The sequence below is a fragment of the Mya arenaria genome, chromosome 13 (genome assembly GCF_026914265.1).
Source record: "Mya arenaria isolate MELC-2E11 chromosome 13, ASM2691426v1".
Taxonomy (NCBI): Eukaryota; Metazoa; Mollusca; class Bivalvia; order Myida; family Myidae; genus Mya; species Mya arenaria.
Window position 1 is genome coordinate 54,085,670 of NC_069134.1, and position 26,442 is coordinate 54,112,111.

General features: G+C 34.0%; 1 protein-coding gene across 1 annotated transcript in view; it reads right to left on the minus strand.

Annotated features, from left to right (window-relative positions):
- Positions 1-26,442, minus strand: part of LOC128215384 (CD109 antigen-like) — a 52,010-nt gene that overhangs the window by 22,631 nt on the left and 2,937 nt on the right. Inside the window, exons 6-32 of the mRNA XM_052922070.1 lie at positions 26,141-26,222; positions 25,425-25,540; positions 22,472-22,619; positions 21,715-21,924; positions 19,880-19,945; positions 19,398-19,523; positions 18,855-19,004; positions 18,420-18,494; positions 18,219-18,264; positions 17,454-17,574; positions 17,090-17,207; positions 15,594-15,707; positions 15,135-15,245; positions 14,745-14,873; positions 14,393-14,531; positions 13,973-14,149; positions 13,696-13,774; positions 13,311-13,467; positions 13,038-13,127; positions 12,472-12,661; positions 11,828-12,024; positions 11,316-11,474; positions 10,661-10,723; positions 9,821-9,930; positions 9,190-9,337; positions 8,715-8,817; positions 7,695-7,810 (exon numbers count right to left, since the gene is read on the minus strand). Of these exons, the coding sequence (XP_052778030.1) occupies positions 7,695-7,810; positions 8,715-8,817; positions 9,190-9,337; positions 9,821-9,930; positions 10,661-10,723; positions 11,316-11,474; positions 11,828-12,024; positions 12,472-12,661; positions 13,038-13,127; positions 13,311-13,467; positions 13,696-13,774; positions 13,973-14,149; positions 14,393-14,531; positions 14,745-14,873; positions 15,135-15,245; positions 15,594-15,707; positions 17,090-17,207; positions 17,454-17,574; positions 18,219-18,264; positions 18,420-18,494; positions 18,855-19,004; positions 19,398-19,523; positions 19,880-19,945; positions 21,715-21,924; positions 22,472-22,619; positions 25,425-25,540; positions 26,141-26,222 (3,340 nt within the window). The remainder of the gene's footprint in view (positions 1-7,694; positions 7,811-8,714; positions 8,818-9,189; positions 9,338-9,820; positions 9,931-10,660; positions 10,724-11,315; positions 11,475-11,827; positions 12,025-12,471; positions 12,662-13,037; positions 13,128-13,310; positions 13,468-13,695; positions 13,775-13,972; positions 14,150-14,392; positions 14,532-14,744; positions 14,874-15,134; positions 15,246-15,593; positions 15,708-17,089; positions 17,208-17,453; positions 17,575-18,218; positions 18,265-18,419; positions 18,495-18,854; positions 19,005-19,397; positions 19,524-19,879; positions 19,946-21,714; positions 21,925-22,471; positions 22,620-25,424; positions 25,541-26,140; positions 26,223-26,442) is intronic.

A 26,442-nucleotide genomic window follows, 5' to 3' on the forward strand; every position in this document is an offset into this window, starting at 1 on the left:
CATCTGATTTATAGCATCAACGGTTATATACGCGCATGAGTTACCAATACGGCTGTCACTTGCGTAGGCGACGGCTGGATGGATTTATTTGTATGTGATGAGTTGAGTAATGTTGGGGAATAAGTTGATCCGTTTATGGTAAATAAAATTCTCGATTGTTTCATAGGCAAAGTTTGCTCTTATGTGACTTAGGTTTTTAATATTTGTTAGAACTGTGTGTTTAGACAAGTGTTAAGTTGAATACTAGTCCACAGTGAACTCCCTTTTTGCTGTCCGTTTAAAGGCAGCAGCCCCAACATATAATAACATTTTATGTTTGTGAAGTCTGTTATGAAATACTCGTCGGTGTTTGCCTCTTGTTTAGTGTCTATTAGGACTGAACCCAGATATATGTTTCAATAATTGTTTGTGCCCCTGTAGTTTATATGTTTATTTTAAAGCAGAAAACTAAAATGGGTCATTAATGTAACGGTATAATCTAGTTGTTCATTACCATGTGCATTCCATTTGTAGGAAGTTGAATTGTACTGCCATGTTCACGCTATTCACTTCCGCTGACTGCATTCAAATTCTGTTAAATGTCGTTTTATTTTTCTGTATCCTTGCATACGAATCTGATCAGCATGAGCATGGGATCATACAGTGAACAATTCTTGGTGGAATGGACCAAAGCCTTTCGGTGCTTCGATCGAAAACAACACTCCTATTTAACGATTAGAGTACAGTAAATATGACCGTAAAATGAAACATGCCGAATATATTTGTATTCATTTGTCTTTGATCACATTGAACATTTGTTTTATATGACACATTTTTATTCAAACTTGTTTTATATTGCATATCATAAACATTTAATTGTCATTCTGGGAAATATTGCCACTATTAAGATAAACACAGATGACATTGCTGACTAGAAATACGATTATTCTATGTATCTTTGTGTACGCAGTGAATATGGTTTTCGCAAAACAAATGCGTAAAGCGTGTATACGGAATTCCGTCATTACATCTAAAGAAATGCGCTTGGTAGCGCAGTTAACATCCCAGTGCATTCGGCGCTTTGATTATTTTAATAGTCATTGCACTGACAGGCTGAGACAGCTGAAGTACGATAAGTTCAAAAATTCTTGTAATCTTCTAAACGGATTTGTCTTCTAAACTGGAACATGCGAAAAAGATCAAAACCAATCCGATTATGCACTTATTTATATTTAAAGGAAAGTTGTTGATATGGAAACTAAGCCAGATATCTAAGCAGGATCACGTTCTTCTTCAATGTTTACTTTCTGAGAAGGCCGTAACTGATGTTTGCAAAACTCGTGGCCCTATCCCATTGCATGCTTGATCAAAAATGTCGGTTTAAATAATGGTTAAAACTTGCATTGATATTCTCAATGTCAATTGTGTCCTCATGCAATAAAATATTATAAAAGCAATGTTTAAATTCACTTCAAGCTATAATTCAATATTTGGACGTAATGGTTGCACATCTTGTTTTTGTTTGAAAACCTCTTCGTACTAATAAAAATGCGATAAACTTTCTCTATGTCTTAGTATATTTTTTTTGGTGAAGTCAACTTTTGTATCCTAAATATATTTTCTTGTGTTATAAATCGCTGTATTTTGGAACAAAACGCTTGGTTTCAATAACCGTTCGCAATGATATAAAGAAAGACAGTGTAAAAATAATATGATATTTTTTTTAATACCATATAGTAACATTATCATTATGTTATAAAAAAATTAATAATATCAGTATAAATATACTACGCTGACTATTTCTATTTTGCTGATTCAGTGTGTGTATACAACGTGATAAATTGCGTCATAAATACTACATAGGAAAGTAATATCTTGCTTCGAATGAAGACTTTAAACAAAGATAACTTCACTTTTTTTTAAATGAAACATAGCGCAGTATATTCCGCTTACGGAGCCCGGCCTTTATTCTTTTACCAGATATTCATTCAGACTTTAGTTTCTTAAACACTTCGACAAACCTTTTCACAAAACGACCGTCTGACGGAGGTAGCGCTGACAAAACTTTATTTTGGAAACAGTGTTTTATAAAACTAATCACCTTAAAAAACCGGGTAACAAAAAAGGCGGGGTTCCTTTACCGGCATAGACTGCCCGTAGCATATATGACGTAATTTATCACGTGGAATACACACACTGTGATTGCATCCTTACATGCTTTTTAGACGTTTGATAATTCGAACAATCAAACAGTTCCACGATATTTATCATAACGATATTTCTGTAAAATCAAAACAATAATTATATTCGACATCGTCCATATCTAATTTACACAAAAATAGCACAACAGTCAATGTGGTTTAAAGTTGAATATGAAGTCATAGCCCAGAACAAGCTTTTTTGTATTGAACGTTAATAACTGCAGGATCTAGGTTTCCAAAAAACAGCTTAGGGCACGCTCCGGAAAATTATAGGTTTAAAAAGGAAACCGTACGTACTAAATCTTCAAAAGAAATGTAGACAATGTTGTTTTTTTTAATTATTTGGAATAATTTAAAAGACGCCAGTTAATGTTTATTATCATCACATTACATGCATGGTGACAGTGACTACTTTACGACCGTGTACGTAACTGCTGTATAGAGTTTGCCCTTGAATGTCAGACAAGTTTGCTCGGTTTTCGCGGTAAAAGCCTAACAATCCCCATTGGATTGAGATATTGTCACCATCAGCGTATAACACGAGTGGTAACTACATTTCTACATTATAAGTTACTGCTATGTAGAGCATGCCATTTTGTATCTTGTTCCACTATGTTGCCTCAGTAACTGCCAATGGATCCAATTGTTGATTGGAAATCAGAATGACATTCATGCATACATACAGCAACACAGTTCCACTCAGCATTATTAAGATAGTGTTATCAATACATATTTTACCTAATAATTAACGTATAAAATAACTTATTTCATAACAAATGATCTTATAAATTGTTCTTTAAACAATTAATTACTTCCCTTTTATTTCAAACACCATTATCAATATCAATTCACTGTCAAACCCTTTTACTGTCAACGCATTTATATTGGTGTTCAAGTTCAATTTATCAAGGCAAAATGGTTTTGCAAATTATACTGGTAAACTACATAATAAGTTGTTATCTGTAAAGATTACATTGAAGCATCGAGCGGATTAACTCATAGGAAATTATTGTGTCTCACGTTTGTTTACTATTAATAACTATTTTAGTATGAATACAGAGCATAATCGGATTGGTTTGATGTTTTAACCATTTGTTAGTTTAGATGAGAAAGCAGTTTCAAGAAATAACAATGTGTTATGAACATAACCCGCTAAGCTTCAACAGCCTGTCGGTACATAGTTTACAACATAATACGAATCTTTCCAAGAATACCGGAAAAAAAATCATTCTTATATAAAAACAAAATATCCTTCTGGGAACTGACGGTAAAAATAGGGAGAAACAGTAAGACCTTGTGCATATTATTCGAATAAACGCGTGTCATAATAAGCTAATCGTATTACAATTAAGAGATTAAGCTTAAACATCTGTTCATTGTTCTGACATTCTCTGCAATATGTTTATTATTTCCCCTTTGATAAAGCTCAACTACTCAATAAATGCCAAATAACTACGTTGAATATTTTTTTAGTTGAGTTTCGATGCTTAAGTTTCCAGCTTAATTGTTTAAACTCATGATGTTAAGGAACTTTAAGACAAAGCCAAGTGTTCGTGAAATAGCATATCATATTTCATAGTAAACACGCCTTTACAAACATAGTGAGGAATTTCCGTATGTATGAAAAATAAAAAAAAATATAATACTATGTTAGATTATTAGTAAAACATAAAAACATTTTACAATTACTAAATATAAAGCCCATTGTGAACTTTCCAGTGACAGCAGTGTAAATGTGTGACTCTCGTCTTTCATCTTTTCTAAAACATATTTGGTACTTGTATATATATGTTTCAGTTAGTTTTGTTACTGTGTTTTCTTGATGCATGTTTGGTGGGGCGCTATACACCCAACCCTCATGTTTGTTTTATATGAATACATTTTATGAAAAAAGTGAGGAATTTTCGACTCTAGTGCCATACAAATAGACTTAATATAACGACGCGATCTATTAAACAGTTGAAAGGTAGAAAATCGACTCCTGCCTTAATATTGACAGTTTCGGGAGAAAATGCGAACGGGGAAATCTATGACTATGGAAGGTTTGTTGGTTGTTAGTGGTATACTCATATATATTGTGATTTTGAAAATATACAAGACTGGACCAAAAGATGAGAATATTGTACAAGTGATAAGATCCTACAAAATGTCATGGCTGATAGCCTAGACACAAAGTTGGAATTTTAGCACATCAAGCATCAGCACATACAGTGCTGTGACACAATATTAAAGACGTGCTATATGCAACGTTAATTTTTCACTTAATGACTTAACCTGCGTATTCAATTTGGCATCTTTTTCAAATGAAACGGAAATTCATGTTCTTTTTTATAAGCAATAATATACGGTTTACCTTGGACACTGCAAAGTTACTGCATTTATACTATAAATGATTTATTTTAAATTGACAAATCTGAAATATGCAACCATAATAAACATCTGCCTTATTTAAAGCAGCGTGATTTTGCTAGTCATCGATCGAAATGCTTTTCCTTTTAATAGCTACATGCGTAAAAGATTCCGCCATTCGAGTAGATCTATTCATCCCTTTTTCCCTCATTTCCTCAAGGTGTTTCATATGTTTGCAAAACAGTTTTATATAGCCGCAGTTTCTTTACTTATGCATGTACAATTAGGTTGTGTTTGTTGTTTTAATATTATACCATTCATGTTGAATTGGATTTAGCATGTTGTATGACACATATATATTATTCTTTAATATTTTTCTCAGATAAAATATATTTTTTCATGGCAGCATCATTTGAATTGGACGAAGCAAGAAACACATTAACACTTAAGGGATTTTTTTCATATTCATATGTTTCTCTAAATCTTCTAGCAATTTTTTGAGAGTTGGGAACCTTATTGTTAGAAATGACGACGAAAAACAAACGCTAATATTATTCTAAAACTGTAATTAAGATTTAAAAATAATAAGCAGTAAACGCTGTTTAAACAAGCAAAGAAGAATTTAGAGTTTTTACCATAACGACTCTCAAAATATGAGTAGTATTAAACACAACAAAGCAGTATTATGTAGCACTTTATATTAGTCATTGTGTAGGAGGTGTCAGTTATACGTCGTGTTCGTTTGCAGATGCAGCTGTGCACAAGACGTTGGTAGACCAAAAATGACCACTTCAGGGTCAGCATGACGACGGCGCTGGGCCCGACGAAGAGGAGGTCTTTTGTATGGTTATTAATCATTCATATTGGTATGCTGTTTATTAAGTATAAAACGAATCGGATATATCGTTGTTATGACGGCATGTCACAACAACGATATATGTTGTAATAATACATTCACACAGTTTTAGTGACTATCGTTTCATACGTCTAACCATGATGTATTTTATTATTTATCTGATTTCTTATCTTGTATATTGTGACGTTAAGCAAAACGCAATACAATATTATGATATGTTATATGTTTATACCACACAGTTAAGGAAACAGATTCTCTTCGATGTTTCAGATGAGTTTTTAAATCCATAACTACCTAGGATGGGTATGTATGTGTATGTGAAACAATTTGTTTCAGTGAACTATTTTGAAGGGTATGATGCTGTGACTCCCTCTTTGAAAAGGCTACCATCTCACACTACCTAAGAAACATCGTCTCGTGACCATATTCATCTTTAGTCGGAGGCTTAAAAAATATATATATCTGTTATGATTTAATATTCATTGCAGTAAAAAGCAATATACAAATATTGTATTCAACTACTTTGCGCTTCATACATTCATATGTTCCTGATACTGTGTTACTTTTTTACTAAATATTAACCTCATGGTTCATATCTAAATAGTTAACAAATTTGACAATTTTAGCAGATTCTTCCGTTGATGCTATTCAACAAATGTATGTCTTTGAGAGCATGAAGAATATAAAGCAAGGATAGTCTTGCTAAAAAGGCAGATTGAAGATGATTGGCAAATATTCGACATAAACAGTTTTATATATGTTTGACATCATCATCATCATCATTATCATCATCATCATAATCATCATCATCGAAATCATCATCATCAAAATCATCCATATCATTATTATCACCATCATCATCATCATCATCATCGTCATCATCATGTAGCGCGGCACAATCTGCTATTTTTATAAAATTCCACGTTATCTTAGTACGCGGAATTACCTAATTTGTTCAAATTGTCTGACTGTCTTTCCTTTATGACATGTCAATTTATTAATCATTCATTCAATTCGTTTTCACAACCAGTTCTCGGGAATGGTTCAAGTTCCCTGGCCGAGTACAAATATATGTTGTTATATTTATGCAGGTTAACTCGCACTTAACAATTAATATGGATGATGTTATGTTTATGTAACGGAAGTTAACACATAATAGCAAAAACTTATGTAAGCTATGTCTGTTCAATGCATTTACTCGTATAAGCCAAATCATATCATAAATGTTGTTATGTGTATGCTGAGGAGATTAAATCGTATTTACCAATTATTATTGATGATGTAGGGTAGTTGAGTTAACACGTACAAGCCATTTGTATGGATGGTGTTATGTGAGTTCCATGGAGATATACTCGTATGATATGTATTGTTTTAGAGACCTCGTTTAGATTACATAGTTTTGCCGAACATTTGTATATCACTATCCGCATATATATCCAAGCATCTTCGTCACATTTACAATCATAGCTAAAGTTGTTTAATATGTTAACTAGATAAAAGTGGACTGTCTGTAAATTCAAAAACGATTGAAAAAAACTTGGACGATTTCCTTTGTGTATTTATTGACAGCAATAAAATAAATATATAATAAACATACCATCACCTTTTCATAATATTTTCAATTCTTTACATTGGTGGATTTTTAAAATAATTTAAATTGGTATCAATACATTATAGTTTTTATCAATTGTTTTCCTTTCTTTACTGGATTTGAATATTGTTACAAAACATCTCAGATTGTTAAATCTGTTTGTTGAACCTATACCTGAAATAAGAACAAAATACAATGGAACAGCGTTAAGGAGAGGTAGTTTATAATAGAACACTATCAATACCTTGATCAAGGAGATTTTTAACCAAATCGGTATATAAAAATCAGTTTATTGAAACAATTTAATAGATGTTAAATTGAGTTATCACCATATAAGTATATTGAAACAATTTTGGTTTATCTTTGATTTAGATCTGCATTAGTAATCGACACACTGTCTCGTATTCATATGACTTTGCTCTTAAACATGTATGAGTTTTATCTACTTACACTTCACTATCCAACCTTAGTCTTACACCACTTCTGAAAAGACAAATATTGTGTTTGTGTTTAACTTCCAGGCTTTATCTGCATTCTTTAGACAGTGTACTAGTTATCATATTCATGGATAAAGTTGCTCATTCTTAGTGTTGGACAACAGTTTGAAAGTGGAAATATTACTAAATGGTCATTTGAGTATCCATTAGTAACATTTTCCACTTTTGACGGTACCATTAAACCACTATATAAACCATTAAAATATTGGCATCCAGCTCACCATGGGCATCCACATCCGGTCGTTTCCCCCCACGCAGCCACATTCTATTCCGCACACGTCACAAATGTTTGAGTTCTTCGCTTTCAGAGGAGCGTAAAACACTGTCATCTGGTTACCTGCAAAATAGGACAATATGATTGACCAATGTCGTTACATTATTACATAAACATATTCTTTAATGAATGCATTATTTTTGTCCATAATATTTTTTAATAATGATTCAATTTTCAATACACTGTAGTTTTTTCATTGCATTAACTCCCCAGTAAATTGAGTTACAGACCATCCCAAGGTGGTACCTTACAATCATTGATAAACACACCTAGTTTTTATATAGTAAAAATGCACTGTCTTTGTTGTGGAGTTTCATGCTGTTCCATGCATCTTGTTTGAGATCATTTATCGTTTACCCTGTACGGTTTATGTCTAAATGTTTGGCTACTGAGCTGTTTCTGTAGTTGTTCATATAACTATTGAAACAATTGTTTTTACTGTTCTCAAAAGGTTTGGTTCGTGTCGTTTTGTTTATCTAACAAAACCCAAATGAATAGATATTTAACTAAAATGTAAGCATAAACCGAGCAAAACTGGTTTAGCTGAATACGCGAATTCATATTGTACAAATATCCTCTAAATTACTGCTGGAAACTAGATAAAATTCCTTTGTTTCACAATTGAACAGCATATTTTGTTTGAAAACTCAAGGTTCATCATCTTTTTTACAAAACCAAAATTATTTGTTAAGACACCATTTACATACTTAAATCGAGTAATATATGGAAGTTCCTAACGAGAAGAATATACCGATATGCAGCATGCCTTTACTTGTCACCTTCACCGAATAATAGTTCTCACATTCCATGCACATTACTTTGCTAACCACCTACACCGTATTAAATGAATTGCTCCTTACCAATATTATTAAGTACCATGCGCCTGTATTTGTTTTTAACCGACACCGTATTAAGCACTTGTTTGACAAACACACAAGAAACAACGATATAAGTACAAAAAACTTGCTTGGTTCGTAGTATTCGTACACTGTGCATGGAACCGGCTTCACTGAGGCAACCATGGTGTCTCGGACCATGCTTATGTCCACACATACCTTCGCTTCGGTAACCTATAGTATTGCAATGACGAATAGCAACGATAACAACTGAACTATATTATAATTAAAGGAATGAGTTCATATAAAAATTACAATGAAACATTACCAAATTATCAAAAAGGCTGTTTAGATCCCAAACGACATAAACTTAATCTTAAGAAAATAACACATCATACGAAAACACAACTAACTAAACCAACATGCATCAACATTTTTACAAGAACACGAGTCTATTGGGGGGATTAGTTTGTATAACAATAATATGAAACAAACTATAAGGATACGAAAAAGAACAATATAATGTTTATGTAAGAATGGTGAAGTTGTTTTTTTAATCTCATTCGAATGAAAATACCACTTCATGCAATATGGAACAAATTTTACCTGATCAAAATACAAAACAACTTTTTTCTCTTGAATTTCGGTCCGCATAAGAAGCTCATGTCCAGATATTCCGTATCTAAATGCATTGAATCCTGACGGAATTCCTATCTCAGCTACAACCATGCCACTAATGTCTTTTTCCAACCAACTGTAATGTGACAAAATGGAAGTTTCTGTCTAATGTGTATGCAATACAATCGGAGAGATCGTGCCAAAACCAATCCGTAAGTGATTTAAAAATTGACATGTTACAAGTCACAAATTTTATCATCATATTAACGAATTCTACTGGTAAGTAAGTCCTTGTTCGGCCACCTAACTTTAGACTTCTTAATCGCCTGTTAAACAGAAAGAACCTCCCACTTGCGCCATTAGCAAAAATGTAAACGTTGCTCTAGAATGACGTTCTTCATTCTGTTTGTTTGTTTTCTTGCTCGATGCACTAAATGGCTACTTAAATGTGCCTTTTCAGACCGACCACAATATAATGAAATTTCACAAATGCAAAGTTTATATCACTTCAGATGAATAACAAGAACCCTCGTAATTAACAACATAAATGATACACCAATCATTATCGCCGTTTTAACTTGTAGTCGTTTCATGTATGTGTATCTTTGATATAGCTTACCTAACACAAGAACGAACTGTAAAACCATTAACGGACTCTTTTATAACATCAACCTCCAGACGGAGATCTTGGTCTTCAAGGTCCATGAATATATTGTAGAACAAGGATACCTAAAAACCAGAAAATTGCGTTAAATGTCTAAAATGCCTGTGAAACAAACCATTAACTACAAAAGAGGAACACTGCATACAGTGTTTGAATTGGAAGTCCTTTTATTATCTTGCATTATTTTGGTCAAAGTATAATCATAATCTCCAACTACAAAGTGGTAGGGGATATACTGGATTCCAATAGTGCCTCATTCTTAGCTGTGTAGCTAGAGTAATAGATAGGTAGTCAGACAGAATGAATACTTTCCACGGTTTTATAGCTCTTAACTGCTATCAATATACTTTAAAATAAGATCCCTTTCCAAAACCCATATCCAGATCTTAATGAAACCTGACATGAGCGATGTATGTCAAGCATAGTTCTGCATTGCGTAAGCAGGATATTTTGTTCACGCTGTTAATGTTTTATGTGTTGTTGCTTTTCAACCATGACTGTCTATATACATAACTATGCGCGCATCAGCCCCATAATCCCGTATATTAAGTTGTAAGCCATCGACAGGGTTCATATGAATCTTTGACCAGTAGCATGGTGATTTAGCCTTTCATATTATTAAATTTAAGTATACACTTATACGGATTCATTTGAGCGCTTCATCTTAACAAAACCCTGGTCTTTTTGGTCAAACTTAAAAAGTAGAAGTGATCGATATCAAGCTAAGTAGTACATATGATTTAGCCTAATTATAAAAAACGTACGTGTTAAACAATGATTAACATATATGCCTACCGTAATAATGGCTTTCGATTCCCCTAGTGCATGCACGGAAATTTCGCTGGTATCTGTCGAAAGCTGTAAACATTGTAAATATGGAAACTCGGTTACAATTTTAAAACACTACTGTCAATTCATTTTGATCTACTTGTGTAATGGGAGTTATAGAGGACGAGCATAGTTGGAATTAGATTAGGCAAATATACTGTTTACAGTCTTGTTATGTGTGTTTAAATTCAATGAGACTCTTATTGATTTCAAACCTTTCAAATTGACACTGTTGAAGTCTTTGCAAGCATAACTAGCAACGTTACATTTGGACATTGTTTTTAAGAAATTATACTTTATAACAATGATATAATTTTAAGTGTCATATGGTCGATACCTTATGTACAATTTAATTGCCACACTTATTAATGCCAATGTTATTGTACTTGAAAGGCAAATGAACGATACATATTTTCAAATATAATTGAAACTCTTATAAAAACCCAAATTATTACGATGGCTTATTTATACACTCTAATTCCACAGAAAGAAAGTGCCACCTTCAAACGTTAATTTAAAGCTTAAATGAGATGTCGACGGCTTGGAGGCTGAGGCACAGTTATCTCGTTGTTTATGTCCACATATAAAGTCGACAACAGTTTATTACAAAATGGTTACGTACATCAACTGTCTGCAACACCATTGCATTTTCCGGCGTTATTCGGAATTTCCGTTTATGATGACGGTCGTCCATGTATGATATCCAGATAGTCATGTCAGCAGGCGGTGACTTCATCAGTGCCCCAAATGCAGCGAGGGCCTCTAGTCCAATCATTGTATCCTATGAGTAAACAACACGGGTTATTTAAATGAGACATCGTCACATTGAACTCAGATCAACCGTTGGTATTGTTGATGCGATGCTTCTTGGGGAAACGCTCGATATACGCATGGGCTCTTTATAACTTATATTTGTAAATCCTTTTAACTACACTTATATTTAACTGATTAGATAATGTCATTGTAATTGCACTATTTATCAATAGGAAGTATAATAAAAGCGTTAAGTTGCATTATGATACTGCCTCCTTTGTCTGCATTCATATTGATTGTGATGGTTACTGTAAGGTGCATTTTCAAAGCCCAATCGTTGTCGATTTTCTGTTTTTAATACGCCAAAAGCTGTATTCCTACCTGGGTAGAAATAAATCCACCGTACGGACTACGTTGACCAATCAGCCATTTGTTGACTCGTGCTCCGTCAACCCTGTCACCGGAAACTGACATTGAGAGTAGCGCGTATGCTGTCATTTCAATAGACACTGCCGTTGTAGAAGGCCCGTAGTGGTATTTTGAGGGGACAGGCGCCGTCTCTTGCCAGTAGAGCATGTCTGATTGACATCAATTAATACGAGTCAATTTATATAGTTGTTATTTATTAATTGTTTACACTATTGACGTATATCAGCAAGAAACTTGAATTGGGCAAACATTATCAAAGAAAATATAACAAGGAAGCTTACCATTCTATCTTAATGTTACATGTTGTGTGTTGCCGTTTCGGATAGAAAAATCCGACCCGATGGCACCTGCGTTGCCAGGTAACAAGGCTTGGAGAGTTACCGGCAACGCAGCGTGCCCGAGGGTCAGAATTTTCTATCCGGAAGGATCACATATTATATAGATTTTTCTAGCATACATTTTATGTGAAAACATACATAGAAAAGTGCATTTTTGAAATGCCTATCCGGTGTTCTAGAATATCATGTTCATTACATTTTATATATGAACTATTACGACACGGTTTTTCTTCTTTCTAAAATTAAAATAAGTTTTACCTCCTGCAGTCTTTGCATTACTCTTTAAAAGCAATAATGCGTCGGAAGCTAATTTAGATTCTCCCAGTCCAAGTGCATAGGTTGTAATGGCGAGCGAGTAAACGGATGTAATGTTATCTAAGTTCTGTTCAAGAAATCTCATGCCACTTTTTATGCCTGCTTCTAGTTTACTTTCTTGATCAGCACTAAACTGTAAATAAACAATCATAGTGTACATGTATGTGATATTTTGCTATACACACACTTATAGTTTGAACAGTTATTTTCGTGTCTTTACTCATTCTCTTGGATGAGTCTAAAGCTCCGGGGTTCGGACTGTAGAATTAATTATTGTTCTGATTTTGTCTGGTTCCTTTGCCTTAAGCTTTATTAGCTGACGCTTATACAGACATACTTTCCAATGGCATCGCTTAACCTAAACAGGAATATTTTGATGATATACTTGCTAATGCATATTACATGATTGTATTAAGATTGCTTTAGCTATCCATGGCTATACATTCCACTGTGGCTAACAGATTATTTCCTATTTTTTTTTGTAAAATACATGTACCATAAATATGTACCTTGATTATTTTGCTTCCTGCGTGCTTAGCTTCCAACAGAGCGATCAATACGTATGCAGTCATTCTTTCTACCGTTCCGACTGATCCGCCCTAAAATCAGAAGTTCCTAGGGACATGGCCACTGACAATGCAACAGGGTAAGTTTATACGTTTTTATTTCTTTCGTTACGTCAGCCATTTGCATGTGTTTTAAGTCTACGTTGGTTTTTCTACGTTTTGTTCAATTTGGAATATAAACAACAACAACATTGACTAAAGAGTTAAAAGGTAAACCTGCATGTAGCGACTATTAACATGTCCACGCTCCGGAAAACTTCCGTCTTTGTTCTGGATAGAAAGAAGATACGCGCTTGGTAACGTTATAACGCGTTCATCGACGTCAACGTAAAATGTCCCCTTTGAGAAAACTTTTAGAACAAATGATGTTAACCTGAAAAGAAAAAAACACAAGTACATTTCGTTTCGAAAGAATTAAAATAAAGTAAGGCATACAAAGAATTTAATTATATCACAAAAATTGAATACCTATTCAATAATATCTCTGCATGTTCAAAAACAATAGCAAATAAAGTACTATATAGGAAGTTTTGTTCTTTCTTGACAACTGTTTAAAGGGACATATTTAAGATTTAGGATTATGTATATAATCAACATATACCATGAACTCCCAGATCCGGACCCGCCCCAAGCACTGAAAGACCAATCCGAGTGTCTGTAACCCATCTGGCGCTGTATTCCTGAGGAAAAGACGTCAAATGTCCTTCTTAACAAGATATACGATCACTTAATTTAATAGTATTTTACACAATAAAGAATAATAACTTCATAAAAAGGTGCTTAAGGAATAAGTATACTCTAATTTTCTGATTTTCGTGTGAATCCATTTTTCTCATTTTAAATGTAGTAAAAATTGCTATATTGCTATTAATATTTACCAATTCCAATAAAATTTTCTGCCAGTTTCTCAAGGCTAGCGTCCAACCGGTCGACAGCAGTTAAGTATCCCATAACAAATACAGACGGGGCTGTAGATATCATATTTTGCTCTCCGCAGCCATACGGATGTCTAACAAGCCTATCTAGGTTGTCGATTGTAGGCCCCATAACATCACCTTAGATACATATGAGATATGTCCGTAATAATTACCAAAATTATTATTTTAACGTCTAGAACATTTTAAAGGGAATTTTGCATTAGCATATGTATGCTGCCTCGACATCTCTGCAAAACAACATTATTTATGAAAAGATACTTAACAAGCACAATTGTGCTAGTTTAATGTCTAAAGAGCCCTCAACTCTTTATGAATATCTTTATCCAGTATTAACCTTTTTTAAAACAAAAATAGACTTGCCATTTAAAGTAAGTCTCAATCGCTTGGAGCCTTCGACTACATTTCCAGGATATGAGAGCTGAAATCTGTAATCAAACGTGTTTGTCTGGGACAAGTCGATCAGGACAGGGTACGCCACGCTTCTCTCCGCTCCTTCCGGCTAGGTTGTAAAGACATACATTCTATGATGAAGTGTATTGTGTATTTATGGATACGATGATACCCATGTAGATTTCAATTTTACTACGATTAGACACATAAGGTATTTTCACATAAATTTATAGTCCGTATGCTAGTGTGACTGACATATGCTTTATTTTGAGTGGCCTACGTATTCAACCCATCTACCTTATAACAAATTTTCGGTACTTACCTCTACTCTCAAGTCTTTTACCACGGTGTCTTTGGCTATTTCGGAGTCGGCCTGAATTGTTAATTTAATGTCACCAATCTCCAAGGGAACGATCGGGAAAAATGCAGGGGTAGCCCTACCTGATTTCGCCTGCAGTACAAACATAGTAATGCTTCAAAACAAAAAGTAACATTGCATTTATTGTTCTCTGCAATCGTAAAATTGATTGGCATATTCCGGTTCAAAATATTTATTACCTTTATATACTCAAAGCTCATACGTATTTCCTCACAAGCAAAACACAAACATAAGACTTTCTAAGAATATAAGAAGTATTTAATTATATTTCAACATTGAATTAATACAATCGCTATTCTATGGTTGAACTTATTTATTGATGCATTATCATACCAAAATGCACAGAACAAGATCGCCACATTTTTCCTTTAGCTTTCTGGACTTTCCTCTTTTTGAAACAGCAAGTCCTCTGAATGAGTCGCTTTTCTTTAATGTGACGAGAATCTGTAAAACCAAACTTGTTTTAATCTTTTGAAGAAATCAATGTCCAATGAATATATTCAAGTCAATATATGTATACGTACACGTTGAACCTGAAAACTCTCTTGAATCATCCTTATCACTTACGGATCAAAGAAATGCTTTTTAAATCATGTTCATTTTATTGAGTAAATACAACCAGTGTTCAGGAACTGGTAACAATTTCTCTGCCAAGCCCCGAAATAGAATGTCATGGAATTGGAAACTCTGCATAGTCATCCGTGTTAGAAAGTAAAAGGGTAAAGTAACCATATACATACATATCATGTCATTAAAAATACATATTACTACTGTAAATGGAATATCACTTACATAGAGATCTTCCGAGTGATAGTTGAACACATTTGCTTGTATTACAACTTGCTCATTGCGCAGGACGGAAAAGGGTAGCTGAACACTAACGAAGAAGGGCAAGAACACCCTCAACTGAAATAAGTATCTATAATTGAAGCATAAGACATGTATAAATATAGTACGTCATCCAGATAACGACTATCATTTTTTATGAATATTCACTTAGGGGAAGTTTTACCTCATATGAGAATATCTAAGTTCATCTGAATTACATTACTTTTCTGTGACAATCACGAATCGCGTCTACTTGCAGCCCTACTTATTTTTTCATTATTTTAAAACCAATTACATTCACTGTACGGGTGAGAATTGCTTGACCTGCACATCTAAGTCTCAGATGCGTCAATATAAATTGCATGAATTGATTTGTCATTTTTAACTTCATCAACAACACATCCAATGTATAATAGTATATACGTCAAATTATAATAACAAACGAATATATACACAAGAACGCATAAAAAAACTTAGCAGTTGTTTGATAACGTTCCAATATCATACTTTTTCGACATTGTTTTGAGAGATTCCGTAACAAATAAAGATAAGTGTATCAGGTCCGTTCTATTTTTGGCTGTATTAATTATAATACATATTTAGACACATGTGGTCGTACTTGATATAATAGTTATTCTTATTCATACTTTTGGTATTGCTAATATTAATATAAATAAAAATTGATTAAAAATTGTCTCCAACACCAAAGGTTTGCAACGTATTCAATGTCCTTAATGCCACTTCTGATTAATATATCAGTTTAAATAGGAGTGGGTGTACCGACAGTTTAATTCTGTTAAGGTACCATTTTTGATAATACAATTTTTCAGATGAATCTTGAATAAATAATGTACAAGAAGCATGTATATATGTATATAAAGAGGAATTATCGTCATTGGTGGTATAAGTGTTACTTTCAACGATTTTTGGTATTTATTCTAATAGGATTCGTTCTCACTTGTTTGATTTTGTGAACGCCAAACGTTTACATAAATGAATTTAGAACCAATAAATGCATTAAATAACTTACTCATAGTTTTCAATGTTAGGTATTAATCCTTGCATTTACAAAACAAAACACTCAATGCCTTAATATCCGGTGTTCCTAGTTAAAGCATAGTTTCGAGCACATTATTTTAAAAAGAAATGTTCACAACGTGTATGTCATGGCCTTAATACATCTCTGTGTCATAAAACAATAATTCGCCAATTTAAAAAAAAACACCACCACCACAAGTTTAGTCTTATCATCAGTATTAACTGGAATTCCAAATGTCACAGTAATCTGGTAACTTAGCTAAATGATTTCAATTACTTGTATACACTTGCTTAGTTATCAGAATATAACAATATTTAGAGACACAATCATACACGTATTACTCAGAAACTACACGTCTTCTAGAAACAAAACTAATGAAATAAGAGATTCAAATGAAAATGTGGTAAAAAGTCTGGAGTACCTCTGCAGGGGCATATGCTACAGACAGGTGGGAGTTTCCATCAATAGCAAAGCATGTGGCCACCCAGGTGGTGATTGTATCGGGAGCTGTTGCAGTAAACTCAGCTATTCCCGTCGCGCTGTCAAACATGTCCGTCATATTAATCAATCAGTATATCAATTTTTTTTTGATACCTTCAGCCTATTTGCCCAATACAATCTTGTGTTACAGCAATACTTGTTTTCTTTCTCGATTCATTTAAGTGATAGTTGATTTAAAAGCGACTTTTTAAACAACTCTTAAAATACGTTTTGTCTTAAATTGGCACACAATTTTGGCTTAAATTGCCATTTAAGGTTACAAACAAACACCACTTTAATCGTACCCTGACGTAACATTGTTGAATAGCCAAGTGTCGGGAAATTTCTTTCGAAGTGTTACCGATTTTTCTTGGATGTCTTTGCTTTTCGGTTGTGAAGTTGTAATAGACGAAGATGATGCAAATACTGTTGTTGTTGTTGGTTGTTCTGCTGCTAAAGATGATGAAAACGTAGGAGTAGTAGTAGTAGAAGTTTCGAACCCAACCGTTGATGTCGAAGAACTTTGTGTAGTAGTGATCAAGTCTGCTATAATACAAAATGATTTAAGTACATTCTGAAAAGGAGATCCATCGCAACAACGACATAAATCCAAACTATGAGAATATGGTTATTGTGAAATGTTCATTGACGAATATTAAAATTGAAATATTTTCACTTCCCCTTACCGAAGCAGGAATCAGTCGTACTCAATGTTAAAGAACACTAATTCATGTTCAATGACTCGGAGGCGCAGAAAATGAACGACTTTGTAGGACTCAGTTAAATATTATTTTGAATTTGTTAGAGATGGAATATATACACAGAAACCGAAAACATTGTCATTTTTAACGACAACAGATTCCTTTTGAATTTGGTCTTTATTAATAAATATAGTACACTGGTACTTCACTCATTTATGATTTATCTTCCTGTAATTATAGATTTTCTTTCATAGGACATTAATCCGAATGGATTTTTTTTCTGAGTGACTATATCGTAGCATATCAACATGATAAAAAATGTGAAACATTTACTTTATGGATTATTATTGCATGCAACTCTAATCAAACCTGTTCTTTCTCTTAGTGATATTCCGGTGTAATACAGCCATACCGACTGCAAAAGAACAATTAATTGCTTATTTATCAATTTTGTAATCAATAATTCGTTTGAAAAACAACAAAATATATTTTTCACCCCGACTTTTCTCTAACAAGAATATTTAGATAAGATGTATTCTTTACCAAAACCAAAAAGAAAGGATATCTCACCCGAAGAATGTTGCTAAATGAGGAGTCATCAAGTGTAATGGTATTTTTCCCATTATCTAATGAAGGCAGAAGTTTCTGCAATAATCATATTATAAACATACATTACTACTCTTTTAAAGTACCTAGATTGCTTAAGGTTTGCTTTATATTTACCTGAAAATAAGGATTATTCATACATGACCAGCAGCCTAAATTTGTTATATGATCCTGTTCAAATGCACAACTATTGAAGTAGAATAGTCGATCAACGGGCATAGTAATACCTCAAAAGATTTCGCACAATCGTTACATGAATATCAATGTTGGGGCAACTGCCTTAGTAAGGAAAGTAAACACAACACAATCACAGTCACAAAAAACCGGTGTGCTCGACCAGTTATTTGAATTAAGATGAATGGAAAAGAGTAAAAAACGTATAAGACATTGTGTTCTTACCTCCGTGATATCATTGCCTGGATCCAAAATCAGAATGCTCTTGTCCACTGTTAGAAGATAAAAGTTAGAATCAACGTTCCCTTCCAGGTGAATATTGGCAGCATCACCTGGCCTTACCTCTTTTTTGTCGAAGGATATACGTGTTTTTACCTAGAGATGTTCATAAAGATTACAAAACATTAGCACAAAAATGAATTATTACAATAATGATTTTTTTTGGAATTGTTTTCAGATAAATACACAACAAATGATTTGAATTTTTATGCATCCATCCATTAACGTATTGAAATAATCACCTCAGTTGCTTCATCGGGTTTTATATCCACTTGAAGCGCGTCAGTTCCTTCATTGATTCCTTAACAAAAAGAAATACAAACACTATAACGTTGTAGATTTCATTATTCGAGATATGAAATATTAGCTCAGATACAGGTGCAGTATATAACATTTCAAGGTTTGTGTCAAAGTAATGTGTTTAATTCATATTTATAGATATAAACAAATCAACACACCGTCTGTGTAATACTTTTTTATTGCCCTCACTGACCACGCCATGACGACAAAGTTTGGTCTCATCTCTTCTGTTGCAGTGACAGTAATTTGCTTCGGTTGACCTTCAGAAAGGTCAAACCATTCTCCCTCATCAACATACCATCCGTTTGAAACAACCTACAATCGTTACTTTAATATATGCAACTATTTTCTTGTGGTCTAGTGTATAGTCACAAATTCTATAACACCATGTAATTAGTAGCTGGTAACTTTTATAATGTTTCGTCCAAACTAAGAGCTCTTTTTAGTATTATAGTAACGTTTAGTCCTGAAGTTGAATATTATCGCACTTTATGATCGAAACTCATTAAATTTGCACAAATATTAATAAATTTGTTTTTTTGGTAATCGCAGACAATCACCTATTCACATAGATAACGGAAATCGAAACGAAATACTGATACTGTGTCTGATATTATTTGAAGAACAGTCATTCTAGTAAGACTCTACTCGCCATAGGAACAAAACGATACCTTGTACGTTGCTGTAACCGTTTCGCCAGTCACTGAAATCCTAAATCTTGCGCTGTCACCTACAGTCTACATTAAAATAAAAACGAATGTTTTTGTTTACACTCATTACTTTCAATAGTTAGTAAAACTTAAATATTGTTATGCTTTATTGCGTTATTTAGTTTAACTTTAGAGGCGTATTTAAGAAGCTTTTTAGAACCAAATGTTAACCTTAGTGTGTTTTCCGATATTTAACAAGGAATATTTGGAATACACACTATTTTCAATTTTTTGAATTTATTCATATGCATATGGGCATTTTTTCTTGCTGATGTCCGTACCTTTTCGCATTAAATCCATCTATAAACTGACGATAAAGCATTCGGATACCAATGTGTCCGTTAAAATATAATTTAGTTAACTACATTTTTGCGATCGACACATGCACTATAATTAAGTCACCACGATCCATCTTACCAACACTTTGGGTCCTGATACTTGTTTCAAAGTCAAAGAAGAGTTGACCAGAGGGTTGGTTGATGGGTAGATATTGTATGCACGCGAATAAATATCACTTCCTGTTCCGACTTTTCGCAAAACAGCCTAATGAATGATACAATCCATTTTAGAAAAAATAAACGGATAAAGTACCATGATCGCTGTTCAAGTTATAGTGATAAATTGTCATTAAATTAAATATTAATGGACCAATGGCATGTTCATTGTAATTCAAAGTCAAATACTACAAAAAAATTGTCTAGTATCATATAAGTGTTTCTTTGATTTCATAAAAACACCATAAAACAATACATCTTTCTGCCGTGTTCTTGCTTTAATGATTTAATGATTGATGATAACCCTTACTGATTATTGATGGTGTAGAGGCGTTTTACTGTAGGTGCGATACGTCATCACCAATGTAAAAATGATTTTTGCTGTTGTTTATTTGTTGTTGTTTTAAAAAATCAATTTTTGATTTACCCACGGATTCTTATAGGCCAGGAGACTCCAAAACCACGGAATAAGAAATCGACCAAAACAACCATTTTACCGAGGTAATTGAGGGATACTTGCTTGTTTGATAATATATTGAACGATTTTGCGCGGTATATAAGGGGCTACGGCATATCAATCTACAGTTTTCTGGCACATTTCTTGATAAATGGGGTGAGGGAGAGCGAACTGTTTTATTTCACTTTTCATTTATTGTTTACTAAAAACTGTTATCTTTATAAGATAAATGCATTTAAAATGGTAAAACTTACTTATTATTGGATGCAATGAGCTGTTTGTAAAGCACTATTTTAATATAATTGGATTTCTCGAATAAATACAAAAGCTCGTTATGACCAGTGTAGGTTTTGCTGGTTAGTTTTGTTGGATAGCTTTAAAATATTCAGGTTTAAGTCCAGTTTTAATTTAATTATGTCATCATCCGTTAGAGATAATGCCACCTATGCGACGTTATGCTACTTAAGTTTCAAACTATTATTCATTGACGTACATTTTTGTAACTTTTATTAAATTTACAACACGCATTAACTTGTGTAAACAATCATACGTTTGGTGTAACGGTAAAGATTAAACCTTATTTTTTCCCCTTTAAACACTGGTTTAAAATCTTTTTACACGTCTGATTGCAAAACCAATAGGCCTAAGCTGTAATTGAAATTGAAATTAAACGTGTAATTTCAACTCCTCAGAAACAGTCAAATAAAATCAGCAGTATAGCATTTTGTCAAATATATCGCCATGTAATATTCAGAAAGAAAATGGAATCTGTATAAAGTGAGCATGAATATATTCAAATATATTGTAGCCGGTGATTTTACAATATGTACATATAAAATACTTACCCGAGTGTAGATATACGACACGTTCGAATGTAAATCATTCCCTTCAACTGTATAACTAAATGTGTTGTCTTCGCTAACATCAATCCGTGATGAGTTGCGAATGATGACCCATTTACGATTGATAAGGTAGAGCCTTATTTCAACCCAAACATCAACATCCGCCGATGCAATCCCAGGGTAGGGGTCGCCAGAATATCTGGTTATCTCCCCCTGAATTAAATGAAATCAAATACAAAATGCTTATTTAAATAGTTTGATTAAACTTTAAGTCTTGTCATATACATCTATCTTTAACAACAGTGTAACGGCATAAGGGCATATTTTAATCTTTTGATAAATGACACGCAGTCACTCTCCCTAATTTTGGGTAAGGCGTATAGTTGTGTGTTGGTGGTTCTAGTTTATGCCCTCTGGTTTCCGTTATTATCGATCTGTTTGCGGTTCAATAGAAATTGATTAGGCAAAGCATTACCAATACAGCCCCGTTTCTTTTAGCATATCCTTAAATGGCAATGCCAAAAATATTACAGAGGGAATTTGGCTACCCGCTGTGGCATCAGGGCTAAAAACTGCGTGGTCCGGTTAAAATGTCTTAGCCTTACTCCGTAAACTAGGCCAGAAACAGTGGTATGGACTGAAAACAAATATTATAAATTGAATTCATAAACAATTTGGTGGACCTGATATAGCATTGCCAGGTTGCATGGTAAGTTAGTCCCTTATTAAATGAAATGTAATTAAACGATTTAACACTTACCGTAATGTCTACGTCTTGTCCAATGTGAAACTTCTGCTGAAACTTTAGTCCTACGGCAACGTCGTATGCTCTAACATTTATGAACGATTCTGCAGAAATATTCACTCCCGTAACATCTTCCACGACATTGGCAAAAATTGTTAACCGTCTTGAAACAGAGAAAAATAAATTTTAAGAAAAACTTATCAGTTTCAGTGCAAAAAATATGAAATTATGAATGTAAAATATAAAGTTGTAATGTTTTATAATTTTAAATTTCTAGCATTAACGGTCATTGCCAGATGTTGATATCCATTTATTACGCTGTGTTTGGTAACAGTGATATTAGTAGACACTTTGAGTTTAAGCTTAAGCAACACTGAACTGCAATTCGATCCATCATTTACCTACTACGTAGGTCTCACACTAGCGGCTGTTGTTTATGAAAAACTACGATAAAGCAATGATCCAAAATAATGAAAAAATAGAGCTGTCACAGGAGTGACGAATACCCCCAAATGCCGCCTGAACACAGGAATGGCAAACCATTCCTTTGAAAAAAGGCCATAACTCCAAGGTTACTGCACACTGCATCTTCCTTTATCATGCATGTATTGTTTTATTTAAATCTGTTGAGTAATTTAGAAGTTACACTGCTGACAAGAAAAACTAGCCTTTCATGAGTTATCTTCCGGAAACCGTTTTTTTTTTAGTAACAGTGACCATGACCTTGGCCCCACCAGCCCCAATATCGAACTTGACCTGTATCTTCTGATGTTACACCTGTGTGCCAAAAATTGTTCAAATCTGTCAAGCCTTTCATGATTTATCGTCCGGAAACCATTTTTCTATTTTTAGTAACAGTGACTTTGACTTTGGCCCCACCAGCCCCAATATCGAACTTGATCTGTATCTTCTGATGTTACACCTGTGTACCAAAAATTGTTCAAATCTGTCAAGCCTTTCATGAGTTATCGTCCGGAAATCGTTTTTCTATTTTTAGTAACAGTGACCTTGACCTTGGCCCCACCAGCCCCAATATCAAACGTGACCTATATCTTCTGATGTTACACCTGGGTACCAAACTGTATCTTCTGATGTTACACCTGTGTACCAAAAATTGTTCAAATCTGTCTAGCCTTTCATGAGTTATCGTCCGGAAACCGTTTTTCTATTTTTAGTAACAGTGACCTTGACCTTGGCCCCACCAGCCCCAATATCGAACTTGACCTGTATCTTCTGATGTTACACCTGTGTACCAAAAATTGTTCAAATCTGTCAAGCCTTTCATGATTTATCGTCCGGAAACCGTTTTTCTATTTTTAGTAACAATGACCTTGACCTTGGCCCCACCAGCCCCAATATCGAACTTGACCTGTATCTTCTGATGTTACACCTGTGTACCAAAAATTGTTCAAATCTGTCAAGCCTTTCATGAGTTATCGTCCGGAAACCGTTTTTCTATTTTTAGTAACAGTGACCTTGACCTTGGCCCCACCAGCCCCAATATCAAACGTGACCTATATCTTCTGATGTTACACCTGTGTACCAAACTGTATCTTCTGATGTTACACCTGTGTACCAAAAATTGTTCAAATCTGTCTAGCCTTTCATGAGTAATCGTCCGGAAACCGTTTTTCTATTTTTAGTAACAGTGACCATGACCTTGGCCCCACCAACCCCAATATCGAACTTGACCTGTATCTTTTGATGTTACACCTGTGTACCAAAAATTGTTCAATTCTGTCAAGCCTTTCATGAGTTATCGTCAGGAAACCGTTTTTATATTTTTTTAGTAACAATGACCTTGACCTTGGCCCCACCAGCCCCAATATCGAACTTGACCTGTATCTTCTGATGTTACACCTGTTACTAAAAATTGTTCAAATCTGTCAAGCCTTTCATGAGTTATCGCCCGGAAACCGTTTTTCTATTTTTAGTAACAGTGACCTTGACCTTGGCCTTACCAGCCCCAATATCGAACTTGACCTGTATCTTCAGATGCTACACCTGTGTACCAAAAATTGTTCAAATCTGTCAAGCCTTTCATGAGTTATCGTCCGGAAACCGTTTTTCTATTTTTAGTAACAATGACTTTGACCTTGGCCCCACCAGCCCCAATATCGAACTTGACCTGTATCTTCTGATGTTACACCTGTGTACCAAAAATTGTTCAAATCTGTCAAGCCTTTCATGAGTTATCGTCCGGAAACCGTTTTTTCTATTTTTAGTAACAGTAACCTTGACCTTGGCCCACCAGCCCCAATATCGAACTTGACCTGTATCTTCTGATGTTACACCTGTGTATCAAAAAGTTTTCAAATCTGTCTAGCTTTTCATGAGTTATCGTCCGGAAACCATGAAAACCGACAGACCGACCGACCGACCGACAGACAGACCGACAGACCGACCGACCGACCGACCGACCGACCGACCGACAAGCTCACTCCTATATACCCCCCCCCCAAACTTCGTTTGTGGGGGTATAATAACGTATATGGACAAATTTCATCGTATTAAGCCATAATCCTAGAGATCATGAATTTATTAGGATTTAATGTGCTAACTTGTCGCCATTTTATAGTAAAGCCGTCATCTTTTATATACAACCTATAAACGACACAGTTTAAATTGCTGTGAGTAAGGGTTACATGTGTTAAAACTATCTGCACAAACGGTTTTAAACTTGCTTTTATGAAAGGTGTTTTTGCCCTGCATGCCTTAATTACCGTCATTTTCTGAATCAGGACTAAATTATACAAAACCTTTATTTTTCACCAAATCAGTATCAGTAGTATATTAATACATATTTTCAATAGTTTGTTATACCTGTGTATAAAAGAGTTACCAAGGGTATACGTTATGTATGTTTAATTACTATTCATCGCTAACAATGCGTAACCTTTAAAACTGAAAAATATAAATGTCAAAGATATGATTTCCCTAGAATTTTTCGACTTAATCAAGTACGTACAGCACGCTGGTGTAATAACGAGAGGCATTGAAAATGTCCCGAGCAAAATATGACTTTTTGAAGTCTGAGGCTAGTTCTGTAAATGGCAAGTTTATATCAACGGATCCGTCCTTGACCTGAAAATAAATGATATCATCATAATTACATTAAAAATAAGCATAATTTCTCACTTAGGAATAATGGAATATCACACTAAAAACATTCGCCAATTCTTTGCAAATATTTTATAGTCCATCCACTGGATTTAGACAATTTCTTTAATACAACATGACACACACCAATAAGTTTACACTTTAGCAGCTTAAATTATTGACTTATTTGATAAACATAGGCACACGTGTGAGACAAAGGGCGGCCTCATTATTTGAAATAAAGTGGCGCATCATAGGATTGATAGTTAGGGAACCTCTTGGACATTTGTTGTAACTTTTGTTCGGTACTCAAACACTACCATAGTCCATGATTAAGATTGTTTAACTTCCCTTAACTATAAATTTATTCCTTAAAAGGATTTCCTACTACGTTTTTAAAAACGTCGAAAGATTATTAAAAACCTCGATTTGAAAGAGTTTTTTTATCTTGTACTCTTATACTGCATTGTATATAGTGTGTATATAGTGAGTGCTATAAATTTGTTAAAGAAAAGGGTATTTCCATGTACTGTTATCTGCACTGTAAATATAGAGTGTGTTTACTTATTATAGAAAGAGTTTTACCTTGTACTGTTTCACTGCACTGTAGCTCGAGTACTTTAATGTTAGTTCCAGGTCACCAGACACACCTTTTCCAAAGGTGTACCTACAAAGCAGGTATGTAAATTAAATCCAATATCATGTTTTTATAATATATTTTCGTGTAAATTGATATTGCTAGCATGTATATTTCTAAATGATAACGTATATCATCCTCCTGCTTCTATCCATATATATATATTTATATCATGCAAGATCCTGACCCGACACTTATTTAAATCTTGATAGCATATTTTATCAAGATTTCATCAAGTCTTCCTGATATT